General features: G+C 38.1%; 2 protein-coding genes across 2 annotated transcripts; one reads left to right on the top strand and one right to left on the bottom strand.

The window, feature by feature from the left end:
- The first annotated feature begins 389 nt into the window (after window positions 1–389).
- stx6 (syntaxin 6) lies at window positions 390–6763 on the top strand. Its single transcript, XM_081384167.1, has 8 exons — window positions 390–556; window positions 1302–1471; window positions 1557–1651; window positions 1816–1878; window positions 1966–2094; window positions 2200–2306; window positions 3709–3803; window positions 4290–6763. Exons 1-8 carry the CDS (start codon window positions 522–524, stop codon window positions 4364–4366), a joined length of 771 nt encoding a protein of 256 aa, XP_081240293.1. The 5' UTR covers window positions 390–521; the 3' UTR covers window positions 4367–6763.
- Window positions 6764–9894: 3131 nt separating this feature from the next.
- kiaa1614 (KIAA1614 ortholog) lies at window positions 9895–26309 on the bottom strand. The gene is made up of 10 exons (XM_081383637.1): window positions 26154–26309; window positions 21391–22301; window positions 19210–19279; window positions 17824–17964; window positions 14972–16161; window positions 13496–13643; window positions 12873–13131; window positions 12580–12704; window positions 11030–11202; window positions 9895–10950 (listed from the first exon to the last, which is right to left on the bottom strand). The coding sequence occupies exons 2-10, from the start codon at window positions 22265–22267 to the stop codon at window positions 10757–10759; spliced, it is 3177 nt and encodes a 1058-aa protein (XP_081239763.1). The 5' UTR covers window positions 22268–22301; window positions 26154–26309; the 3' UTR covers window positions 9895–10756.
- Window positions 26310–27298: the final 989 nt, after the last annotated feature.

The raw sequence follows: 27298 nt of genomic DNA, 5'->3' as shown, positions 1-27298 counted from the left end.
TGTTATCACTGTTATTATTATGTATAATGACATAATTTGTATAATAGTTAAATATTAGTTAAGTGGTAGTAATTGTAAAATTACAATATACCATTGTAATATTTAATAATAATAAAATACAGCAACATCGTCCGGGATAACTACAACATATTTATACAGCGGTATCTGAATTAAACCATTTTTGCTCATAATTTTAAACACGGTGCTATACACATTTTAACATATCCGTGCATTCTGGGGTAATATTGCTTTGTTCTTTTACGGCAACAACAAACCAAAACAGCCCACGCAGAAAAAAAAAAGAGCACGCTGGTGTTTATTTACCGGGAGGCTCGTGTGCGCGCGCGTGTCTAGACGCTCAAGGACCCGGATGTGATTCCGCCGAGCAATGGCGGCTGAGCGGATCCGGGCTCCGTCCCGCATGTAAACAACACATTAAGCGACCTCCTTTGTTAAAGAAAATCAGCCGCGGTCAGGAGCATGAGATTTTCGCTCAAGAATCGACTCATCTGAGCACCAAAATGTCGATGGAAGATCCGTTTTTCGTGGTGAAAGGGTGAGTTTATGGCTTAGATCGGTTACTGTGGGACAAGAATATCATAACGTTATATTGAGTTCGGAGAAATCGGATTATTAACTCAAAGGGTTTTTCTATGGTTAAACTTTTCTGTTCACAAATTGTATTATAGCGCGTAACGTTACATACTTTAGCAGGTCATGATACCGCTTAAAACAGCTGTTTCGGTAAGATCGTTATCTTGTTGTCATGGCAACCGTAAATATCGATTTCTCTCCACTATTATATCATGTCGTTAGATCGATATCTCAATTGTTTTCCTATTAAGTGGTATTGGTGTATGTTAGCAAACATCTGCTCTTTGCTATATTACACATACAAAAATGTACCGTGGTAATACCACGTTTTTTGGAAATGTATCATGGTTTAATTGGAAGTACCTTGGATATAGTACCATGCTATTTCCATGTGATACTGCCCAAAATTTGGAATTATCATGGTACGATACCCCAAAACTACTTTATAATTCTATGTTTGTGTTTACGTGTCAAACAGAATATTGGCATTGCCAATGTTCAAATAATGATGGGTTCCTCACTTACATTTTTTTTTTTATTATTATTTTTTTTATTACACAACCCTAGGTTGACCAAAGTGCTGTGCATAAAGTTAAAATAATGTAAATAAAATAAACAAGATATAAAAATGTACAAAAACAATATAACAGAACTTTTAATCCACCATTATTTGTAATGAAGTGTTTTGATTGATTGCTTTTCCTTAGAGAGGTGCAGAAGGCTGTGAACACGGCTCAAGGGCTTCATCAGAGATGGATGGAGTTGCTACAGGACCCGGGTGGAGCCAGCAAGGAGGAGGTGGACTGGACCACCAATGAGCTGAGGAACAGTTTGAGGTCCATTGAATGGGACTTGGAGGACTTGGATGAGACTATCAATATCCTTTTGTTTCTGGTAGCCTATGTGGACTTGATGTTCTTCTGGCTTTTAGATGTTGGTTGTAGCCTTAACCTAGTGTTCAAGTATTGTGGAGGCCAATCCAAAGAAGTTCAATCTTGATGCGGTGGAGCTGGCCAAGAGGAAAGCCTTCATCACTAGCACAAGGCAAACAGTCAGAGTGAGTAGATTTATTGATATTGTTCCTCTGTGCCGTTATTGTTATAGTTGAGGTGTGGACTGCTATATTTACAACTATTCTTTGCCGTTATAGCGTGTGACAGGCCTTTACACACATCTGCACCCGTGGTTAATGAATATCTCTAATGGATTTTCATTTTACAGGAGATGAAAGACCACATGACTAGTCCGATGGCTGCTACAGTGTCCGAGAGGAAAACTCGACAGGTTTGTACTTAAGCTATGGAAGTAAGTGTCAGAATATGATTTTCCAGATTGTATATCAGCTCTTGACAATTGATGTTCTTCTGTTAGACTTTAATGGGCGATGGTGGGTCTCGTGGCCCAATCTGGCAACCCAGTGCTGATAAATACACTAGACTGGACAAGGAGCTGAAGACGGCAAACTCCCAATTCATAGATGAACAACAGACCCAGCAATATGTATGTCAATATATACATCATACCACAGATTAGCATATTCTACAGTATTTATGAGCACTTATCAGGGCAATGTGTTTTTTTTGTGTGTGTGTGTGTACATGGCAGCTAATAGCAGAACAGCAGGATGAGCATCTAGAGTTAGTTTCGGGGACTATTGGCGTCTTAAAGAACATGTCTCAAAGGATCGGCCAAGAGCTGGATGAGCAAGCTGTGTAAGTCACACGCACGCGCACAACAGTTCTGGTTCTCGAATATGATTGGCTGAGAGCCTTTTCCAGCAATGCAATATTCTACTAATATCACATGGAAACTTGTTTCACAGTTTGTATCACTCCGCTTGTTTCTGCTGGATCTATACTGGCAGCATTTTTCACAATGGCGGAAGAGCAAACACACTACTTTTGTCTACTTATGTTATAAATAATATATATATGTACAGTACAGGTCAAAAGTTTGGAAACATTACTATTTTTAATGTTTTTGAAAGAAGTTTCTTCTGCTCATCAAGCCTGTATTTATTTGATCAAAAATACAGAAAAAAATTAATATTGTGATGTATTATTACAATTTAAAATAATTGGTTTTCAATTAATTATACTTTAAATTATCATTTATTTCTGTGATGCAAAGCTGAATTTTATCACATGATCCTTTAGAAATCATTCTAATTTGATGATTCATTATCAAAGTTGGAAACAGTTCTGCTGCTTAATATTTTTTCATAACCTGTGATCGTTTTTCAGGATACTTTGATTAATAAAAAGTAAAAAAAAAAAAAAAGCAATTTTTTTAAAAATAGAAATCTTTTGTAACAAAAATATACTCTACTGGTCAGTAATTTTTTTTCTTTCTTTTTTTTTTAAATAAATCAATACTTTTATTCAGCAAGGATGTGTTAAATTGATAAAAAGTGATAGTAAAGAAGATTTATATTATTAGAATTCTTTTTTTATTTTGAATAAATGCAGTTCTTTTTAACATTTTATTCATCAAATATATTAGGCAGCAGAACTGTTTCCAACACTCATAATAAATCAGAATATTAGAATGATTTCTAAAGGATCATGTGATAGACTGGATGTCACATGTGACACTGAAGACTGGCGTAATGATGCTGAAAATTCAGCTTTGCATCACAGGAATAAATTATTTTTTAAATTATGTTCAAATAGAAAACTATTTTTTTAAGTTGTAATAATATTTCACAATATTACTGTTTTTTTTCTGTATTTTTCATCAAATAAACGCAGCCTTGATAAGCATTAGAGACTTCTTTCAAAAATATAAAAAAATCGTAATGTTTCCAAACTTTTGTCTTGTACTGTATTCTGTTATATTTAATTTTTGAATATTTTGAACATTTTATATATCAAATTAATATAATAATATTTATTTGAAATATATCTAAACTTATATTAAATATATTTAAAATTATATGAATAATTAGTATATTTTATCAGTTTCTTTATTTTTTCATAAATTACAAAAGTTGTACATGACAAACTGCCCTGCTCCTGGCCCAAATCCTGACAGTTTGTGTAGTCTGTGTGGTGGAGTTAACCGACCTTTAAACTTCCTGAATCGATTCTGACTGTGTGTCTGGCCTATTTTCAGAATGCTGGATGACTTTTCTCATGAGGTGGACAGCACTCAATCCAGGCTGGATAATGTCATGAAGAAACTGGCTAAAGTTTCTCACATGACCAGCGGTGAGTAAAACTGCAGCGGAAGAGCAGACATGCTTCAGTTACTGTCTCGCACGGTTACAAATGAGGTTCAAGTCATTCTCAGAACACCGAAACCTCTCATTTTAACACCCTATCTGACACATAACGTTTATTCGTTTTGTCTGTACATTCAGATTTGTTCAGAAATTACTGTTTTATGTTGTCCAAAAGCGAAACTTAGTCATGATTCGTACAGTTAGCACTGTTTCAAAAGAAATCCATCAAGTGTTTGAACTTCCTGTTGCAGTTAAAATGTGATTGGCTGCAGTGCCCTTTATATGGCAAAGCATGAACAGGAAGTCAGACTTCCGGACCTTTTCAAAGGAAGCATTTTGTCGAGAGGCCAATAATTAAATCTGAACATCTCCTGGACGTTGAGGGAACGTTTAAAAAACGTTTAGTTGTTCTTTCACCATAAAAGCTCTTGATAACCTAAATATGAGTGTTTAACTCATTATATTCTTGCAGATCGAAGACAGTGGTGTGCTATTGGCGTTCTCCTGGCCGTCCTGTTTGTGGTGATCATCCTCTTCATGGTTCTTTGAACAGCTCTCCCGCCTGGGTACACGTTCGGAAGGGAGAGAACGAACAACAAAACCCTTTCGTCTCTATCTCTATTCCATCATATGGTAGAACGCTGCTCCTTTTTTGCTTGTAAGCAGCCCAGACTGAAAACAAACACTAAGCACAGGCTGTTTATTTTTTATTTATATTTCTTTTCTGCAAACGCATTCCGGTTTAGGCGACAATACGGTCTGAATCATTTCGTACGAGATGTCGTAATCCAGGGTAAATCATTTCTTTCAGAAGGACCATGACTTTTAAGACTTAAGCAGCTAAAAGAATTAATAACGATCTATTTTTTTCTAGTGCTACTAGAAAATATTGCGTACATTATTTCCCATGCACTGCTTTAACAGTCAGTTTAGTCCACTAAATGTTCAGCACTAACTACAAAGCTACTAAACACTGTTTAACAAACCAGATCCTGTTTAACCAGGTATGTTACTGATCATACTAATGCGAGTTAGTTGTTTACTGTCTACGTGTTTATTTCTGTGTGCGTGGTTTACTTTATTTTTTACATTAATCACTTACTAGTGAGATTTATTCACATGCACTGCGCTTTGCCTCTTGAAAATGGACGGAATCGTGTTTTTAATGGAAACGTTGATGTAAAGTCTCCGAATAGGTTAGCAATTGAAATATGAACCTGATTTACTCAATTCTTTAGTGAGCATTAAATGTATGAATTGCGTGACAATTGGTTATTAAGTCCGAAAAATAATTACTTCAGATGGAAGTGAAGTTTTCGACCAAATGCTGTTTTAGTACAAAAAGCAAAATTTGACAACTAATGGTTAAGTGCTTAAAGGTATAGTTCGCCCGAAAATGAAAATTCTATCATCGTTCACTTACTTTTTGATGTACAAATGAGTTTTTTTGTTCTGCTGAACACAAAAGAAGATATTTTGAAGAATGTCGGTAACCAGACAGTTGATGGACCCCATTGACTACCATTGTATTTTTTTTTTTCCTATTGTGGAAGTCAGTGGCTACCGTGGACAGTAACATTCTTCAAAATATCTTCTTTTGTGTTCAGCAGAAGAAAGACACTCATACAGGTTTTGAACAACTTGAGGGTGAGTAAATGATGACAGAATTTTCATTTTTGGGTGAAATTTCCCTTTAAGTATTAACTTAACTATGAGGTATAGGTCACTATCTAGCCAGTGCCTTAGCACAGCCAAGGGTGAAGTTAGTACATTTCATTTTAGGATGCCGGGCACTCGTGACAACAAGATTTCACAATATTCACCATTCATATTTTTGCGGTGTATTTCTACTGCTAACTCAAATGGAAATGTATGAAGCAGCAGTCATTTATGTGAAAATCTTTGTATTTGTTTTCTTTTGACGGCACAACACTACATATTCTGTGTAAAACTTTTATCCTGCTGAGTATTGTTTTCGTTTTGTTTGTATTTTGTTTCAATGATCTCGGGTGAATCACACATAGAAATGTTGTATTTAACCCCAAAATCAAAAGGGAAAAAAATGTGAAATTAAATTTTGCATAAGAAAATTAATACTTTTTTGCATTATTCTATGACATTATTGTCATGCTAATTGCGCACGTTTGTCATTACTGTAATGCGAAAAAACAACAACATTATTTTAATTTAACATAGTAATAAAACTCATCTTGTCTGGACAAGATTAGTAAATTAACAACATCAAATATTGTCTAGATGTTTATTTTTTCTTATTTAATTTTTTTTTTTTTTACATTATGGTAATGAGAATTGTTAATTGGCCATGAAAAGCTTAATTTTAATGAAAATAATGTCATTATGTTAAAAATAGGCTTAATTTTCTTAAAAGTCAAAATATAATGTCTGTTATGTTTTTTAATGTGAAATATGACCTGGACGTGTTTTTTAAAGACCTTTTCTGTTTTTTGAACAATCACGCCACTTTTGTTTTTCAAAAGCTAGAGGAGAAATACAAAAATTGACAGTGTTTTTATCTCTTCGACATCTCTGTTGGCCCCTATAATAGTGTTACGGCTGATTCTGACTGCCCTCGGTCACATGGTGCAGTGCGTCAGCTCTGATTGGTTCGAAGTGTGAATGAATCGATTATGCAATTTTACGATACAAATAAAAAAATCTACAATTGCACAGTTATGTCACTGTATTTGTGTCGCAGTGACAGAGTGGAGAGATCAAGGTAGTGAACGGGCTCATAAACGCTGTTCTTCCTGATTGTGTGAATTTCGATTGTATGTGTTTGTTTGCGGTGTTTGTTTGCTCCAGAAGAGAATGCGAGTATTTTTTTTTTTACCCCTCATTGTTTCTCCACAACCCTCAGAAAACTGTCAAACCACCCCTCAGTTTGTCACTGTGTGAAAGTATGAGCTCCATTAAAATAATCATTGCAAAATTGTGTGTTGGATTGAATTCATGTTGATGAGTGGATATAAAAGTAATTTTATAAACAATTTACAATATATACATAATTAATTTAAGTAATATATTATATTTAATATTTAAAAAAAATGCACATGTACATATATAATTTAATTTGTATTAATTTATATTTTATTTTAATAAATATATATATTTGTATTGATTTATTTATAAGAAATATAAAGTATAGTATAAAAAATTTATTAATTTGTTTTTGTTTTGTACAATCTGATGGAAGAGAGACGTTTATAGAGCGTGAAACATTCCTCTGAACGAGGTTGTAATCTGAAGAAGGTGACGTGCTCAGATCAGCAGTATTGATTATTGTGTTGATGGTGACGTCGTGTGAGCGGTGCTCTATTGATCCACTAATCCCGTTCCATAGAGGCCAGAGAGGGGCTATTCACCCTGATCTCATGACAGGTGGCGTCTTTCTCCTCTGCCTCCCCTTCCTCCCTCTTTTGTCTGGCCCAGTAATGATTAGAGATCAACACCTGAGTCCCACAGTATTGAGCCTCCAAAGAGCCAAACCTGCATGACTGTAAATGACAGGGGTTTTATTCAACGCTCCCTTACAATGAGGTATTTTAGAGTTCATGTTTATGGGGATACTAAATTTGTGGACCAGATTGAGAAATATGACTTATTTTATTCATGTTATGAATATGAAGATATTTATATTTTACATTTTCACATATATATATATATATATATATATATATATATATATATATATATATATATATATATATATATATATATGTCTGTATATACATATACACACAGAGACATAATAAATATAATAAACAGTATGTAAAAACTTTTATGTTAGATGCGATAAATCGATTTGACAGCACTAACATTTTATATATATATATATATATATATATATATATATAAACACACACACACATCTAGTTATGCATATATTAGCATTATACTAAAATAAAATAATACAATCAAAAATATTTTATGCATATAGCATACTATTATGTGTTAAATATGTACTACCCATTTATAATAATTATAATATGTAAATAAAAATGTTTTCGTGTGTGTATATAGTACATTGTGTTTGATATTACAGCATTAGTATTTTTGCATATTATATATATACTGTAATAACATGTTTCTATGTATTTTTTCATATATTATTACTATGTTTTTATATTCTATATGATCTAGTTATACATATACATACGCTAAAATAATACAATCAAAATATTTTATAAATGCATATAGTAGAGCATTACAGGATTATTATACATTATAAAATGATGTTTATATTGCTAAACCTTATATTTGGTGTTAAATATGGACTGCTCATTTATTATAATAATAATATGTTCACATGTGTATATAGTATAATGTTATGACTAATATTACAACATTAATATTTTTTGTGTTTTGCTTATTTAATATTATTTTAATATAAAAATATTTAGTCAATTATTATATTACAAAAATATTTCATTTATTCTAATACATTTTATATATGTTTATTATTTTGTTATATATTTTATTTTAATATTATCATGGATAATTAATATATATATAAAATGTGTTTGTGTATAGTAAAGCTAAAAATGTTGTTGTATTATTTTATTTTCCATAAAATATTTACTGCAGTTTTTATTTTAATAATAGCCAAGGAGAGCTCTAGAATTTTGAGCTCCGAATAGTGGTGATATTTGTGGGTTTGCATAGCTGGAGTCGTTCTAATGATGGATTTAGAGCGTGTGTGTGTGTGTGTGTGTGTGTGTGTGTGTGTGTGTGGCAGGGAGGCAGCAGGTGCAGGATGCAGGTTCAGCGTTGGGCTTCTTTATCCCACAGTAAGTGGACGGGACAGCTGAGCTCTCGTACCCGTGGGGAGGTGGGGGGAGGGCTTAGACGCACCCCTCCGCCAGCTGAGCTCATTAGCATCGCTACACACAACACAAACCTGCACTTGAGAGCAGCGATCATGTTTAGAAGGGTGTAGAAAGTCTATAAATCTACCCAGAGTCCTTTTAAACAGCTGTCATGGACAATCTTACAGTTATCAGTGACAGCTATGAATATTGGGTAATGAAGGGTATAATTGCTTAAAAGTGAAGCCTATAAATGCGTATAATGCGTAATGAGTTTGTGCCGCTTGTTTAGAAGAGGTTTGTTATTAATTTTATAAGTGTTTTGACTTACAATTTTTGTCTTGTGTACAATAAAACAGAAAAATGTATCTAGGGAACAGACTTGGATGTGGGATCTTTTGACCACCCAGAATACACTCACAACCACTTGGAACACATATCGAATGCATGTTCTTTGTTTTTTCCTGTGTGTTTGTGTGTGTGTGTGTGATGAATGTCGGTGACCAGGATGGAATCAATCATTGTCTAATCAATAAGAAGGACAGGCGAGATATTGACCAGCGCACACACCTCCACACTGACAGCTGGAGGATCCAAGACCCTCTTAGCGGCCGATCACACAGAACATGTTTTTCCATTCCGCTTTTCCATTGTGTTTCAATGTAAACACGCGACAGACAGACGCCTTTAACCATTGCGTTCGAGTCTTTCGCGGCATTCAGTGCTGAAGTTAAACTTTTTAAAAATCCGTCTCTAGACCTTGCATTTTTAACCGCAAAATGTGTTGTGTGAACCGAACACGTTTTTCCATTCCACTGCGCTACTTTTTCATTGTTTTTCAATGCAAACACACGGACGTCTTTAACCGTTAAAAACGTGGAGCTCATATTAACTCTTTAATGACGTGTTTACTGGTGCGAGGGCGGGACAACCTGTCACTCACATGAGATTGACCAATAGCAATCCACAACCATTCAACCAATTCCCAATGGACAAAATCAAGTCCCGCCCTACATTTTGTCTAGTTCGAGTAGCGCTTCCACTCAGATATAGATCACAATAGTGAAGAAAAGACTATCGCAACTTCCGTTTCATGTCGACTTTAAAGGGATATTCCTCGTTCAGTACAAGGTAATCTGAATCCACAGCATTTGAACCACAAAAGTTAATTTCCACTTGTTACAAACAATGGTTTTAATGTTTATGGTCCTGCTAAAATACTAACAGTATATGAAGGGAAAAAAACAAGCTGTCCCACAAAAGCCAGTTGTTTTATTTCATAGGAACACATATAAATAATTGTAACAAAATACATTAGGTTGGTAGCTTTTTGCGCAGCACGTACCATAATACTGATATCCTTCAGGACAGCACGCTAATGGTGTCAGGTTGCACTGTAGAGGCATACCGATGTGCTGCCTCATGGAGAAATATCGAATCAATTTACTAAAGAGCATTTAGAGCTGATGATCAATGCGACTGCAGTTCCAAGAGAGCATATAAGCCTTTTTTTTTTGACCGTGTGCAATATAGATCTGTGTACTTGTTAGCAGCATGGAGAAGGGTTTGTACTAGAACCGACAGTCTAAATGCGAAAACGACGGAGGCTTTGAATGAAACAAAATGTTCAGAAGAAGAATAAACATTGATGTTCATTGGTCTTTTTTTGGCAAACACATTTAGACTGTCCTTCATTACAATAATACTTGAGTTTAACTTGCAGTACGAGAAATATCCTTGTCCTTCATACATAATTGTGCCACAGATATATATATAATATTCTGTTACGATACAATTCAATAGTACCATTCTGATAGGAAACAACCATCCAATGAATGTGGTATTTTTTTGAGGTACCACTGTAAATTAGCCATAGGCTTTAGGGATGAGTTAGCCCAAAAAATGAAATGGGATTGGAACAAAATACATGAAAAACCCTTCATTTTTGGGTGACTATCCCTATAATATGGACCGTCACACCATCATTGCTTAACAGCCCAAAAAAACGGAATGCTGCCGTTAACACAAACTCATCCCTGACTTCATTTCTGACGCTCTTTAGCACAGTGTTCGACTGAAACAAAGCGCCATTCTGGCTCAGTCTGGTCTTCAGTTAGCGCTGTATGCGTCTATGTCGTAGTACGCGGATTGAAGCCGTACTGTTTTGAGTCATTAAACGGGTCACCAGGTCCAGACTATGTCCCGCCACCTTCTCGCCGTTCACCTCTAAGATCTCGTCCCCGACCCCGAGCAGCCCTGCGTAGAGTTTCTCCATATTGCTGTCGCCCATTTCTTCAACGTACACCCCTTAAACATAAAGCGAGTTAGTCTTAAACGTTTCGACTGCGTCAGAAGGGCATGAAAACGATAGCGAGCGGTCACTCACCTGAGTCTGGCCTGCCTTTTCCTCGTGCGATGAGAAAGCCGAAGGGGCCGTTGGGGGGTCTGGAGAGCTCCAGTAAGATGGTGCCGTCAGGGAAGGCCTGAGCCACGCGTCCCACCGGGCGCACAGCACTGGGCCGCCCCACGTCCTCTACACTCAAGGCACGGTGAAGATCCCTAAAACACACACAGATTTATCGACATTTTAAATATATAATTATATTAGTAATTATTTTTGATAATCATATTTATAATATAACAATTTTTTTGACACCCTTATCTGAGATTGGGCTATATATCATGGCAGTATCCCATCGAATTCCAAAGAATACCATGTATTTTCAACTGTGAAGGCTGAATAAACAGGATACAACCAGAACAGATCTATCCTTACTGGCTCTCAAGCAAGATGATGTAAGCTGCAGCTCAGCTCCAGTCACTAAGGCTGGAATTTCCTCTCTGGCTATCTCTCCTTCCCTCAGACACACATTCACACGCTCATAAACACCACACACGCTTACAGGCACTATCGCATCGCAACGCCGCTGACAAACACACTATCTGGCACTGTGAACAACCCAAACACACTTAAAGGGCAGCGTCTAGTAATACACGCAAGAGGCTGAATATAGCAGCAGCATGTAGACAGGTGATCATTCCCGGGATTCCATGTCTTTCTTTGGCAAACACACACCTCTATTTTTATCCTCCCTCCCTCCCTCTTTTTATTGCTGCTGCTGACCCAGTCAATGGAAAATACTAATCCTGTTGCACAACACGACAGCTGTCTGAACATTACAAGAACACGAAGCATGCTCCGCAGAACATCATGCTTGAAATTGCCATCGTTCATTACACTACAAGGTTACAAAGAGGTAAATAGGATGATTTAATAAGACCAAGCGGTGTACATGTGCATGAAATATTGCTTACAAAATATTACGGGGAAATGGTATCAGATTTTTTCTGTGTAAATTATTCTGGAATTATTTCTTTAAAAAATTGTATATTGTAAACAAAGTATGATTTTTTGTATTTAGTATATATATTATATGTTTAAATATTATAATAGTAATATTATTATAATATTAATATTAAATGAATATTATAATATATAATATAAAACAAAATGTATATATTATAAATATTAAATGAATATTATATGTAATATAAAATAATATATAAAATGTATATATTTTAAATATTATAAAATAACTTTATAATATTTATGTGTTATAATTATTTAATATAGTAATATTGTTTTAAATAAAATTGTATATATTGCATTTATCAACCTCATATTCTTTAAATAATACAAGTTATGCAATCTTTAAAAAAACTTTTCAATATTCATGTCTTGATAATTACAATATTAGCAAAAGATTTTAACATTTAAAAAAAAAATGAAAATAAATGTCAATACAACAATTACATTTCTTGGAAATTATATCACTATATTATATCATATTATTATATTATATATTGTTTGGTGTAATTTAAAGTGATGCATCATATTAGTGTGTTATTAATTAGTATATTGTGTTAATGTTGTACCTGGTTAATACAGGGCTGCAGGGCTGTTCTCCTGGAGTGTAAGCAGAGGAGCGGTCTGATTTCTTTATGGGTATTTGGAGATTTTGAGCCGATGAAGATCTCCTCAGCTGGAGAAACGGAGACCCCTAGTGGTGAGAAACGAGAAACGTCAGTGCCACTCACTATATTATCACTTTGAAATTTAAATTTGAAATTCTTCAATTGTATAAGAAACATTTTATTTCTTTAAAACAGTTATAGATGTTTTTTGAGGGACTTCTAAAGGTTGTCATACAATAACAAAAGATGCTAACCAGACGTATAGTCTGCAGTGAGGGGGCTTTCTTCAGCTGGTGGTGGTGTCTGTGTGTGGGGCTGGGGGAGGTGGAGGGTGATGTTGGCCGAAGGTTTTGGTTCGAGTTTGAGTTGGGTTTGGGGTGCAGGCTGAGCTGATCCATGCTGCTGGATCGTCCCTTTCCCAACAACCCCACACTGTTCAGCCCCATGGCAGAGAAGAACCGCCGCAGGGAGAGTTTGGGTCGACCCTCCCGATGCTCCTCATCCATTCCCGCTCTAAAAGTCATAACAGGTCATTTATACATATATGTATACGTTTTGTAATGTCTGTATGAATGTTTATGCAATTGTGATTCTCAGTCAGTAGGTGGCAGTGTTGTAGTAGACAAACATGGAGTCATAAGTAAGTCTGGACCACATCTCCCCTGACCTACTTTGAGCATGAATTGCCAAAGCAATCTGTATGATTGTTGCCCCGGAAATTAAATTGTTCAGCGAAAGGATTGACCATTTTAGTAAAGAATCTGGTTTGATAAAGTCCTAACCAAAAAAGGGGATTACAGAAAAGAGATGTAGCCGTGGGTAAGGGCATAGGGATGATGCTCATAACTTCCACCTCTTTCTTTCCCTCTTTACTCACTGGGAAAAGTTTGGGCTAGTTGCCCTGTGATGCACTGGTCTGATTGGCCCTCTGACGTGTCCATCAATGAGATGTGTCTGGGCTGATTCAGCACTGCTGGATGTTGCATCAGATCCTAGTTGTCCTGTAGTCTGGTGCAGTTCCACATCTGAGTAAGAATAGAGAACGTGGCAGAACATATCAAAGGACGATGGATGAAACTGTGTAAATTGTTAAATATTATGATGATACTGTGTAAACTGAATTGTTATTTAAAACAATATAAGTAAAGCATCTCATGTTACTGAAACGTAAGTGTCAGAATGCATTTTCAAGTAGCGTCACACAAGATGGAAAAATGTTGGAGGGGTGGAAAAAGACTGATCGCACTAGCAACTGGCCCACTGTGGGATTACTCCACTAGGACAGTATGGAGATGCTGATCTGAACAATCCCCAGTGGGACAGGAACGCAGTGAAGAGAAGCGCACACACCCAAAGGTGACACCTCGCTGACTGGAGCAGAGCTCATAGGTCTACCTGGAATTGCCACTTCATTCTGGGAAAAGCTTTGATTAATTTTTAGATTACATTACGTAAGCGTGCATCTGCAATGCTAAATATTAGCTTTATCCTTATTGGCGTGAAGCTCGGATATGTAGTAAAAAAATATTAGATCTATTACAGCTAGTGCTATTAGTGCTTTACTAATTGCAGACTTCATGCTATTATTTATTTTTCTGAAAAACTAATTTTTAGCTAAGTGGTTAAAGCTCAGTGCTAGTAACCAGAAGGTTGCAGGTTTGAGTTTGTCAAAGGGCGATAATTATTGTTCCCTTAAACGTGGCACTTCCTCAATGTTTCTTCTGGGGGGTTGTCTTTGTGTGTGTATGGCAGGAGTGTCTAATACTGCTCCTGGAGAGCCACTGTCTTGCAGACTTTAGATTTAACCCCAATTAAACACACCTGAACCATCTAGAAACTTCCAAGCAGGCCGTTGTGTTGGGGGGCTTTCGCATTGGGTAGTTCTAGGAACTAGCCACCAGGGTGGTTCCCCAAGAACTAATGGTTCCCTTAGGAACTTTTTCCTGGTTGCATTCGCAATGCCAGTAGGAACTCTGAAATGATGTAGGCCACGCTTGTTGTTGTGACTTTTATTTTGACGGTTTATTTTGGTGTTTCGCGAGCGTTCGGCCAATCAGCGTAAACTAACGTCACTGGTAGTGCTGGTTACTATAGTGCTGGTTTAGACCCTGCTCTGAAGTAGGAGCTATATTAGTTCCTCCAAAAGGAGTTCCTAGAACTAAAATCGTTCCTTGGAACTATGAAAAGGTTCCTCCGGTGCGAAAGCTCCTTTGGACTTCTAGGCAGGCTGGAGCTAAACTCTGCAGGACATTGGCCCTCCAGGAGCACGTTTAGACACCCCTGGTGTATGATAAGTTGCTTTGGATAAACCTTCTGCTCATTGACTACTATTAGCCCATGTAGTTAAACTAACCTGTTGGCCTCTCCTCCCCTTGTATGGGTAGGTTTCGAGCACACAGAACCGGGCTTGTCTTGGGTAAGGGTCCAGGGGTGACCATGACAGATCTGTCCTCCCAGTAACCCAACCCAGAGGGAGCCTGCTCCTTCACAATGCCCCCTGCCTCTGTGGAGTCCAGATGCACCAGGTGATACTCTGGCGAAGACATGAGTGTGACGGTTCGTCGACCAGTAGAGCGGTCTTTGGAGCTGGACTTCAGGGCTGATTTTTTCGGTTGGAGAGGAGGAGGGGTTGGCTGGGGAAGGTGGGAACTTGGCGGTTCTCCTTTTGGAGGCAACGGAGGTGCCACAATACCTTTGCTGGATGTAGGGCTGCATGTGTCTGGTATTCTCTGTCCAAGTAAATCAGTGGCATAGGGGTTGAGTGGCAATGCTACTCCATTAGAGAGACACATTTGAGTCCCATTGGGTGTGAGTTTGTTGCAGTCCGGAGGTGTTGGAACCCTAAGGCCATTGACGTACAAGGGTTCCTGCTTACTCTCCAGTTTTCGGACCTTCTTCTTCAGCTTCTGGAATGTTCCTCTACTGCTCACATTATCCGCAGGACTGCAATACGTTCCATCGCTGTGGACAATAGCGGGACTCGTCCCAATGTACGTCTCCTTAATCTGTTCGATCCGGACTAGCCGGTTGGGAAGTGTGGGAGCAACCCAACATGGTACCTTTTTCCCTTCTACTTCCCCGTTAGGTACGGACAGAGTATTTGAGTTCAAGCTAGGATCATGGGGTTCATTTAGAAAGGTCCCACAAGAGTTGCACTGCCTGTTTGCTGTCTCCGAACCTTTGCCATTTAACAAACTCTTCTTGGCTTTTGTCTTCCAGAATATTGAATCCTTCGAGCCATGTCCTGTCTCCGCCTTTCCATTGATGTAAGATGACAAGGTGGGTTTGGACACCAGCAGGCCCTGTGCTCTTTCTCCAGCCCTGCGTCGCTGGCGTAGCCGCTCCAGGTAGCGCACCTCGGCGTCCTTCTCGGATTCGTCTTCGAAACGCACGCGAGTTGGGGACTGGCCGTGTCTCCGACGGGTTCCACCCACTGAGTCGCCACTGGAGGAGTCACTGAGGTTTCCCGAGACCACCGCCACGCCCTCCTTCCCGGCAAGAGGAGCCTGGTGTAAGGGTACACCAACCCAGGAGAGCAGCTCCCTGTACACACATGCACATATATGAAATTAGTTGCATTCCTGTGCACTTAGATACACAAAGAAATGGATGCATGCCAAAGTGGCCTGCAGTCTATCTCTCAGCATGGAGACATGGGCAAATTCCTGAGGAAATTTTCCCTCAGCTTTGGCTCCTCTGTGCACATTCCTGACATGCTTTTTACTCCTTTTAGGAAGGTCGTCTTCAACACACCAGATATTTCGATATCATCAGGTCTTTGTTAGATATAAGAAAACCAAAACTAGTGTCTTTCAATATTCCCTGTTTTCTAAGGAATAGAAATCTACAGGTGTGCCGGTATTATTGCGCACTGGGACTTTTTATGCCTGTTAAGCATTGTGCACTGTTCTGAAACCTATGGGACTTTTTACAGCTGTGAGTTTGTCTTAAACATTCAATCTCAAGAGAGGCAGTTAAGTGTTAAGTTTAACCCGAGCAAAACTGACAGCAGTGTAATCAACATCACCGAGCTGTTTTCCCCATAAGGGAGAGGCAGGGAGGGAAATAGGGAGAAGGAAAGTAACAGCTGGCAGACATGACAGGTGTAGCGGAGCAGTACAGCAAAGCAGTTTCATCAAAGCTCCCGTTTAAATAAATAAAAAAGAGATTTTTCTGTCAGTCACTAATTCACTATTATTTGTTTTCTATTCAATTTAAAGGCTTTATCAAATTGAACACACCAAGTACACTAATTTATGGGGAAAAAAACAACTAATAGCACAGTGCTGAAAATGTAATAATTATTATTAATTTAATATCTTATTTATACATTTTTATATTACTTATTATTTACATGTATTTGTTAAAACATTTTAATATATATTTGTATATATTATTCATGTTTTTAAAAAACATATTATTCCCCTTTTTTTCTCAGTGCGTGTCAGTTTTTGTTGTGACGTTTAAAATTGCCCTAATCTGTTCCGGATGCTGCCATGCACCGCTTGTCTTCATACCAAACAAGGAGACAGGCGTTTGGTGCGGCTCGCCCATCTGTCTTTGTGTGAAAGTGCTGAGGTAGAGAACAGAGCGCTGGATGGGGAAGTGGGATTTAGAGGCACCAGACGTGTGTACACGTTGTATAATTCAGGTTGTCTTATATAACACGTGCCCGGCAGAAACAGAGAAGAAGAGTTTGAAGGAGGACGCCAGCACACTTAGTTTAGCAGTTTAAATTCAGGCTACCATTAGCTTCCTGCTGTTTCACTGATAGTATTGAATTGGCATCTTTGTTATATTATCATATAATACTTGCATATCAGTTTCATACAAATACGTAGAAGAAACCCTTATTTTAATGTCTTTATAATGCCATATTAAAAGACCAGACCGAAATAGAGAGCAGCACCTGTTGCTTCTGAAAAGAGATTTGCCAAACACTTCCCCCCTTCCCTTTTATCAGTCTCCCGTCTCCAAACAGAGCAAAAGACAATTCAGTCCAGCCCCAAATAATACAGTTTAAGATCTACATCCCCCACACAAATCCTCAAGTGTGAGCAGGCGAAGGTTTCCTTGTTTTGATATGAAGAGAGCCATGTAAACACACTCCCTTCCCATGATGCCTAAGCCTCTAAAACCCCAACCCCCCCCAGCAGAAACCCCAACAAGCCGAAAACTAGAGAAAAAGAGACCGGAGAAACTTACGGGTTGTCCCTCTGGACGGGTAGGATGGTGTGGTCGGCTTTGAGAGGGTTGGACCGGGCCTTCATACGCGCTCTCTCTAGCAGTCGTTTGGCCTGCTCGTGGCGAGGGCTCAGCGGAAGGTCGTCGCCCAACACAAAGGCCCTGTGGGCCGGCCAGAGAGACACAGAGAGAAAGAAACACGTCAGCTCCTGTGCGGTGTGGGGGGGATTAAGTGGAGCAGGCCGTCATCACTAATTAGGCTGACGGTTGAGTGTGTGTTGGGTTTGTACCTGATTATGATGCGCATGATGGGCTTATGCATATGTTTACATGATCAAAGGCTTGAATATTACTCTAAAATAGAAATATGGCCATACCAAGATATAAAAAGACATAAATCAGAATGTATAGGTCATTCTCAGGAACTGGTATGCCTCAGGACTTACTACTGATGTAATTCAAAAGAAACTGAACTTAGTCTTATTATTTAATAACGTAAACTCTGTTTAGTGTGTAATGTAAAATACTTTAAAAAAATAGTAATGTTTGTTTTTTATAATCAGACAAGTTTCTAATTTGCCTATCACTAATTCAATCATTTCTTTTTTTAAATCCAAGAAAAAAATATGGATATACTAATTTTTTTTTTTTTTTTTTTTTTGACATTTAAAACTAAAAACATAAAGTTAACAAAAAATAAAAGTGTTTATGAAATGTATGGTCATTCTCAGGAATTGGTATAACTCAGGAGTTACTACTGATATAATTAAAAGGAAATTTGTCTCATTCTTTAAATAGCTTTAAATTTGTTTAGTGTGTAATGTAAAAAAAAAAAAATTTTAATAGGTTACATAGAATTTTCATTCATTTTACATTTGGCCTTATTATAAGTTCAAATATTTTGCTGCTTATACTGTTAATTTTTCTTCGAAAATGAAAATATGTCTGTTATTCTTTTTCAACACTGTTTTGATGTTTTCCCTCTTTTAATATATATAATAAAAGAGGGAAACATCATATATCATATATATGATACCATATAACATCATATGTATATGTATATATATATATATATATATATATATATATATATATATATATATATATATACATACAAGAATTTGTATTATCTTGAAGAAAAGGGCTATTTCCTTTGTTATTCAACTCTTAGGTGGAGTTTGAAGGAAAGGCAGGAAAAGCCAATGATATGATCTCGTTCCTCTGCTTATGAAAAACTTCAGCAGCTGTTTTCTCCTGAGCTCACATTTCCCTTTTTTGTATGTTCAATATTTAGAGATATGCAGAATCTCAGGCAACTGAAATAATAAATCTCTAATCAGCACTGTGAGAAGCTAAATATACATGGTGTGTGAGAATAATGTGAGAGCATCAATCTGTGCTGCCCACCTTTGGCTGTGTTCACTACCTTGGAGCGATATCCCAGAATCCCAATCACTGTCATTCAGGACACATATATCTGTAGAAACAGATACAGAGACATTTGGGGTGCAAATTACAGGGGGTTCGACCACCATAATTATTTTTGACTTGTTATTAAATGATATGACTTGATATCAATTAGTTGAGTGAACTGCTAAAAGCCAGCTGTTTATCTCTCTTGACATGACAAGGTCATCTTGTTTGTCAAGTGAGAAAAAAGTGAAGCGCCACACCGTCTTTCTTTTTCCATTTATCACAGTAAGTTGTTTTAATCAGTGTAATTCTCATTCTTATCCTTCTGTCCTCTCATATGTGGATTATCCAGCTCTCTCATCTATATGACCTCTGCATCATTAGAGAGGTCATGTGTGCCTGTTGCGTGTAATCCTTAAACGTGCTATATGAGACAATGTCAGCTCGTCAGACATGCGCTAACGGCATTTAACACCTGTCTGATAGCCTTGGATTAACTCTGCATTATATCGCACATTACATTACATCGGATAAGGCTGATTACATCTTAGCTTCCGGAAACAACCGAGCCGAGTTTGAAACCCCAGGTTTGTAAAAATGTGCTCTTTGTATTCATGTTGAATTTATATGGTTTTGAAAATCTTTCATACCACTTTCAAGAGTTTGTTTAATGTCATGTGGTGTCACCATCCAGCATGCACATGCACATCTTAAAAAAGTTTCAGTGTAAAAAGTTTCAATGTGAAAGTATTTTTAAAAATATCATGACTTATTGCTTTATATTTAATTAGGAATGCAATGAAATTAAAATTTCGGTCGATACCGATAACCGATAATTCTTTATATTTGAAAGGCGATAACCGATATTTTAGCCGATAAATCTAAATCCAAATTTTTATGTCATTTTTGAGAGCCTGATTACAAAAACAAAAGTCTCACCATTAAAATCCATGTCCCAAGCAAACAATTATAATCTTCTCATTATAATTGTATGTAGCCTGCTAAATGACTAAATGTAAATGTCGCCTATATGAAAGACTTGAGCTGAAAAGTTTTCTTTTTTTCTGCATGTTGGTTGGACCTCATGACTGATTTGCAGATTAAAGGGTTAGTTCACCCAAAAATGAAAATTCTGTCAGTAATTACTCACCCTCATGTTGTTCCAACCGCGTAAGACCTTCGTTCATCTTCGGAACACAAATTAAGATATTTTTGATGAAATCTGAGCCATGTCTCACTCCTCCATAGGCTGCTATGTGACCGAAACTTGCTGGCCCAGAAAAGTTATTAAAGAGATCGTTAATATAGTCCAAGTAACTCCAGTGGCTCGATCTTAAGTATATCAAGCGACGAGAATACTTTTTGTGCGCAAAAACAAACAAAAATAACGACTTTATTCCACTTTTCATTTCCTTCTCTCTGGGCCTCGTAGTGTTTTTGCGCTGCGCGTCTGTGTTGCACGTCATCACGCATCACACACATGACCGGCGTCGGCCAATAGTGAGCCTACGTGGTGACGTGTAACACGGACGCGCTGTGCAAAAACACTACGCGAACCAACTAGAGGTCCAGAGAGAAGGAAATGAATAGTGGAATAAAGTTGTTATTTTTGTTTGTTTTTGCGCACAAAAAGTATTCTCGTCGCTTGATATACTTAAGATTGAGCCACTGGAGTTACTTGGACTATATTAACGATCTCTTTAATAACTTTTCTGGGCCAGCAAGTTTCAGTCACATAGCAGCCTATGGAGGAGTGAGACATGGCTCAGATTTCATCAAAAATATCTTAATTTGTGTTCCGAAGATGAACGAAGGTCTTACGCGGTTGGAACAACATGAGGGTGAGTAATTACTGACAGAATTTTCATTTTTGGGTGAACTAACCCTTTAAGCAACGACAGTCAATCAGAGTTGTTATTTTTTAATAAGTAATAAATTATATTTCATTATTATTCATTTTTCTTCATTATGATTTCAGGACAGTAGTTATCAACCTGACAACTTCTATTTTAAAATATATAGGGTATTTTAATTCAGAAATAAAGAACCCATCATAGAAGAGGTTTGTTAAAGTCATGTCTGTGTGTCTGAATTGCATTTTTAACATATTTTTGAAGAAATTAATAAATCCAGACAAAAGAAATTGCACCCTGTCACTGAGACATGTCTCCTTACCTCTCCCGCCAATGTGCGTCATGTCCTCCAGTCTCTGTCCTGGCACAAGGTCTTTGTTCTGGGTTTTCTGCAGCATCTGTTTGAGAAGGCCACGGTTCATCTCGACCCTCTCGGCCAGGGACAGCGTGCCTCCACTGCTGCACATGCTCTCCAAGCTGTCTGCCCGCCAGAGTCCACTTTGTCCCACCTCACCATTGCTGTACCTGCGTAGGTGACTCTCCAGGCTGTCAGACCTTTGGAGTTCCCTCGGAAACTTGTGGCCCATTTTGGAGGTCCATGGCCTTCCATTTGGTCCGTCTTTCCCAACCCCATTTGGAACCGGCAACTCCGGTCTAATGGACCTCCAGAAATACTTTGGTGGCATCCAAGGTTTATCGGATGTGGAAGCGTCCTCCTGAGTACTGCAAACATCGTTTGAGAGGTTCTCCAGGCTTGCTCCTTCTCCAAGGCCACGGGGAACTGCCAGCAAGGCTTCGGAAGAGATGGGATCATAGTCGGGTTCTACCTGAGGCTTAGGGTCTCCCGTGAGGAACATCAGGGGCTTGTGAGGTTCCCCTTCTTCATCGCTGCTGCTGGAGCCCCAAGCATCAGTGAGGGCATATCCCAGCATGAAGGTCCCAGGAATCACCCTCTTGTCCTGGTTCTTACTTCCAGGTTCTTTCCAGGCAACTCTGCTCTCAGAGCGAGCCTTGACCTTGGACTGCAGCGCAGATACGGCAGAGCCTTGAGTTTGCTGATTTGAAGGCGAGGACGGGGAGCCGGGCTCTGGGCTGGTGTCAGAAGGACATCCGTCCTCTGGCTCTCGGAGGTGGATGTCAGTGTTTTTAGAGGCGGAAGACAGGGATTCAGCATCCTCAGATGTCACTGCTTCCTCCATGGTGAATCAGAGAGTCAGTGGAACATGATGGTGGCTGAGGGGAAGGAAAGAAACAAGAACAAGAGAGAATCACTGACAGTTTCTGCCTATTTCACAAAGGTTGTTCTTAATCTCGTTCTAATGTTAATGAATCTGCAGTGTTTTAATGAGAGACTGCATGAGGTTAGTAATTTGCATAAAACACTTACAAACCATCTCTATATAAAGGCTTTCCGCAAAACCTTTCCTTGTCAGCCTTTTTAAAGTTTTTGGTGAATCATAATTTGTTCGTAAAAACGTTCGTACACAGATTTCACGCACAAACTTGTGCATACGAAATGGTCAGTGAATTAAACCCAATATTTACATACTTTAATCGAATCTTTTGTTTATGAAATAAACAATCTTTTTTCAATGTTTACATGAGAAGTAACGCTAAAACTCTGCATAAAATATTAAGACTTAAAGTAAAACAAGTTAGTGTTGCTTCTTAAGTAAATGTATCTTTTCTCTGATTTTTACATTTTTAAATAAAACAAGCTAAATATAATCATTAAAAATAAATGATGTTCAGTGCAAAGGATTCAGTTTAAGCATTTGCATTTTTGAGTTTTTGACATTTTGCATAAATTGAGGGAAATAATTGTGTGCAAACAGGCCATTATTAACCAGTATCACTTACTGCATGATATACTGTATTTGGCATTTTAAACTGTATTTTTAAATCCATTAGTAACCACAGAGGGTTTCATTGTCCTCAGACCAGTGGAAAGAACATTCTTCATTCAACAAATTTTTTTGATAAATCATTTTCTGTTGACAAAAAGAGTTTCACATCTTTCATTCTTTCCAAACAGCTTTGGCCAAGGCTTGACCACATTATCTGAAAAATCTAAAATGTCACAATGACTGCCAGTATGTCATTAAAACTGGATTTTCTCAAGGCTGAGAGAAAATAGTAATGAATATTTTAAGTTTCACTTGCTCTTCTAACTACTAACGCCACTGATGTAGAACAAATAGTTTCGCCAGTAACCAATACAACACGCTAACCTGTTCTGAGAATAATGTAGGGCTTGTTCACTATAGGCTTAACCGCACTATCCTGCTTTTAAACCTCCAATTGTCATTTAACAAAACACAATGTCGTCGAACTAAAATCTGAACACACTTAACTATTAATTAATAAACCTAACTAAGGTGTTCAGGTGTTAGAAACATGCACTTGACATCTGAGAGCCATTATTTAGAACCAGAATGGAAAAGCAAGTTTCCTCTCAGGTAAGTTTACAAATGAGTGAGTTTTCTGGAAGGTTAATTTGATTTAATTAGTCCTCTCTTAATTAGGACTCGCTCCCGTTGCTCCAGGTACTGGCCGTTTGGATACATAAGACGTTATTCTGTCTGAAAACACACACGCACACACAAGATAAGAAAGAAAATTCTAAAGAATTCACTAATTAGCTTTTTAAAACACTAACAAACCAGTTCATATCTCACCCTTCACAAATATGATTAAAGTGTTCAAGTTGCTATAGTTACAACAAAAATCTAGAAGTTCAATGACTAGAGATGGCAACATATTTGACTGATGATAACTTTGTTATTTTTAAAAAGTAAAGAGAAAGACAAGGTTTTTTGTTTGTTTTCAACAACCAATGAGAGACAAAAATATAGTATCAAAGTACAGGACAAAAAAAATATAACTTTCCAGTCATGATCTTTTTAAATAAATAAATGAAATAATAATAAATATTATTTTACACTCACCTAAAGGATTATTAGGAACACCATACTAATACTGTGTTTGACCCCCTTTCGCCTTCAGAACTGCCTTAATTCTACGTGGCATTGATTCAACAAGGTGCTGAAAGCATTCTTTAGAAATGTTGGCCCATATTGATATGATGGCATCTTGCAGTTGATGGAGATTTGTGGGATGCACATCCAGGGCACGAAGCTCCCGTTCCACCACATCCCAAAGATGCTCTATTGGGTTGAGATCTGGTGACTGTGGGGGCCATTTTAGTACAGTGAACTCATTGTCATGTTCAAGAAACCAATTTGAAATGATTCGAGCTTTGTGACATGGTGCATTATCCTGCTGGAAGTAGCCATCAGAGGATGGGTACATGGTGGTCATAAAGGGATGGACATGGTCAGAAACAATGCTCAGGTAGGCCGTGGCATTTAAACGATGCCCAATTGGCACTAAGGGACCTAAAGTGTGCCAAGAAAACATCCCCCACGCCATTACACCACCACCGCCAGCCTGCACAGTGGTAACAAGGCATGATGGATCCATGTTCTCATTCTGTTTACGCCAAATTCTGACTCTACCATCTGAATGTCTCAACAGAAATCGAGACTCATCAGACCAGGCAACATTTTTCCAGTCTTCAACTGTCCAATTTTGGTGAGCTCGTGCAAATTGTAGCCTCTTTTTCCTATTTGTAGTGGAGATGAGTGGTACCCAGTGGGGTCTTCTGCTGTTGTAGCCCATCCGCCTCAAGGTTGTGCGTGTTGTGGCTTCACAAATGCTTTGCTGCATACCTCGGTTGTAACGAGTGGTTATTTCAGTCAAAGTTGCTCTTCTATCAGCTTGAATCAGTCGGCCCATTCTCCTCTGACCTCTAGCATCAACTCCTCTGCCCTTTCGCCCACAGGACTGCCGCATACTGGATGTTTTCCCCTTTTCACACCATTCTTTGTAAACCCTAGAAATGGTTGTGCGTGAAAATCCCAGTAACTAAGCAGATTGTGAAATACTCAGACTGTCCCGTCTGGCACCAACAACCATGCCACGCTCAAAATGGCTTAAATCACCTTTCTTTCCCATTCTGACATTCAGTTTGGAGTTCAGGAGATTGTCTTGACCAGGACCACACCCCTAAATGCATTGAAGCAACTGCCATGTGATTGGTTGATTAGATAATTGTATTAATGAGAAATTGAACAGGTGTTCCTAATAATCCTTTAGGTGAGTGTCTGGGTATAGTTACTATGCTTACAAAGAGCAATTTATAGCCATTTAAATATCTTAGAGTAAATAAATGAATAAATAAATCACTACACAATTTTCTTACATTACTTTTTTTTAAAATAAATTAGTCAATAGCGTACATCAATAAAATAATAATATGCTCACAAAGAGCAATTTCCTACCAATTAAACACCTTTTGAGTCAAGCATACATTAAATAGAATATAGAAACATTCACTACAGAAAATTCCATAATTTTGTTCCATGGCCTTTTTGACAGATAGATAGATAGATAGATAGATAGATAGATAGATAGATAGATAGATAGATAGATAGATAGATAGATAGATAGATAGATAGATAGATAGATAGATAGATAGATAGATAGATAGATAGATAGATAGATTGATTTTTTAGGAATTTGATCATTTCAGTGACTTTTCCAGGCCTGGAAATCTTGATGTTTCCGTGTGCTGTTTTTCATTCCAATGCGGGGAAAATGTTGGAGATAAGAAAACTACAGGAAATGAGACAATTTCAAAGGAGTGAGTAATAAAATTAATGCACGATGCTTTCTTGAAGTCTCACTTTGTGCTCAGGTCAATAGCCAAAGTTCTGCGTCTGCGGTGTAAAATCGTTTCGCTGCTGGTGTTGAACCTCAAACACACGGAGGGTCACTGTGTCGGACCAGGAATGAAAACAATCATCTCGCGCGGGACCACTTCTCTCATCTGACATTTATTTAACACTGGGGCTCAAAGAAAACAAAATACCATCCGAATGCAATGACTCACACACACAGGTGGCCATAAAAGCTGGACAAACATATTTTAAAGATCACGAGAGCTGTAAATCTGACGAATCACGTCATCGCACCCGTTGAGAAGAAAAGAAAGCAAATAAATATCTTCTTCAAACATCTTACCTCCTTCGTCCTTCTGCTGTCTATCTTCCACAGCAGTCATATGCGCCTTTAAACCCCACTTTTACGATTTTAAAAATCATATTCGGTTACCAGGAGTCAGCAAAAACTCAAGCGGCCAGTCAAATTCCATCTTGCTCAAACGTTAGTTTCTGCTTTGCTTTCAGTTTTGAGCGTCCCAAATCTTCTCTCTCTCTCTCTCTCTCTCTCTCTCTCTCTCTCTCTCTCTCTCTCTCTCTCTCTCTCTCTCGCTCGCTCGCTCCAGCTGTTTTGGGCAAGCTCATGAGTGCTAGGCACACTCCCACTTCAAATTTGGTCAACTAAACAAGTACTGGCTATCATTTACTCACTCCTCTCGCGTTATAGAGGAAAGACCAACTGTAAAACTGGACTACATGATGTGGAAAGATTGCTACGTTGCTATGGAGACCGTCGTGGCCACCTTTGAGAGAAACTGACCTGTAAAAAGTTCCTATTGGTTGAGGGACTCGCGTAGCTCCGCCCCTAAACAGAAGGGGCGTAATCCTACCCTTGAATTTGGGTGGAAAGGAGATGGAAGAATCCTGAAACGCCGAGAGGAAGTTCTCGAGTCTCCAGGCACATGTTCCAGCTGCCAAGGAATTTCCTTTGTTGATTGTGAGCGCGCGCCCGCTGATTTGTGCCCGTCTTTATGTTCAATAACCTCCGTGACCTTCACGTTAAGAGAACTTTTGGCATCTGGTTTGATATTTTTTTTAACTCGTATATCCATTAGAAGTCACTCGGACTTCATACGTGATTATTTTTCTTCCAGTAAGCACATAAATCCCTGATCTGAGGCCAGTTCTGAAGCAAAGCCAGATGTAATAGAGAGCACTGGGCTGGGTCTTGAACTTCATGCACTGTTGAGTCCAAGGACGCATAAGCTTACAGGACAAAAAAAAAAAAATAATAATAATAATAGACGTTCTTATTTGTGCATTCCTCTGACAAAGACCCAGCCCTGCCTGTAGCGAGAAGTAACCCAGTAATTTTAGCTTGGACAAAATACACTTGCAATCACTGTTGCTGTGAGCTAAAGTCATTATCTGAATTTTTCAACATCCTATCACGCACCTTGTAATTACATGCAAATCAGAGAGAGAGGGGTGGGGAATTTGTGGGATGCT

The sequence above is a fragment of the Scardinius erythrophthalmus genome, assembly GCF_964197995.2.
Source record: "Scardinius erythrophthalmus genome assembly, chromosome: 14".
In the NCBI taxonomy this organism is placed as follows: Eukaryota; Metazoa; Chordata; class Actinopteri; order Cypriniformes; family Leuciscidae; genus Scardinius; species Scardinius erythrophthalmus.
The sequence above is the reverse complement of the archived record's forward strand: the minus strand, read 5'-3'. Positions and strand labels throughout refer to the sequence as shown.

Bases quoted from the DNA above. Each gene is read 5' to 3' on its own strand.
- kiaa1614 (XM_081383637.1), bottom strand. From the start codon at position 22,267: ATGGAGGAAGCAGTGACATCTGAGGATGCTGAATCCCTGTCTTCCGCC. The intron at 13,132-13,495 runs GTGAGTAAAGAG...TATGACTTTTAG, and splicing joins ACTAGCCCAAACTTTTCCCA to AGCGGGAATGGATGAGGAGC. The intron at 10,951-11,029 runs GTGAGTGACCGC...TTTATGTTTAAG, and splicing joins AAAAGGCAGGCCAGACTCAG to GGGTGTACGTTGAAGAAATG.
- stx6 (XM_081384167.1), top strand. From the start codon at position 522: ATGTCGATGGAAGATCCGTTTTTCGTGGTGAAAGG. The intron at 557-1,301 runs GTGAGTTTATGG...GCTTTTCCTTAG, and splicing joins CCGTTTTTCGTGGTGAAAGG to AGAGGTGCAGAAGGCTGTGA. The intron at 1,879-1,965 runs GTTTGTACTTAA...TTCTTCTGTTAG, and splicing joins CCGAGAGGAAAACTCGACAG to ACTTTAATGGGCGATGGTGG.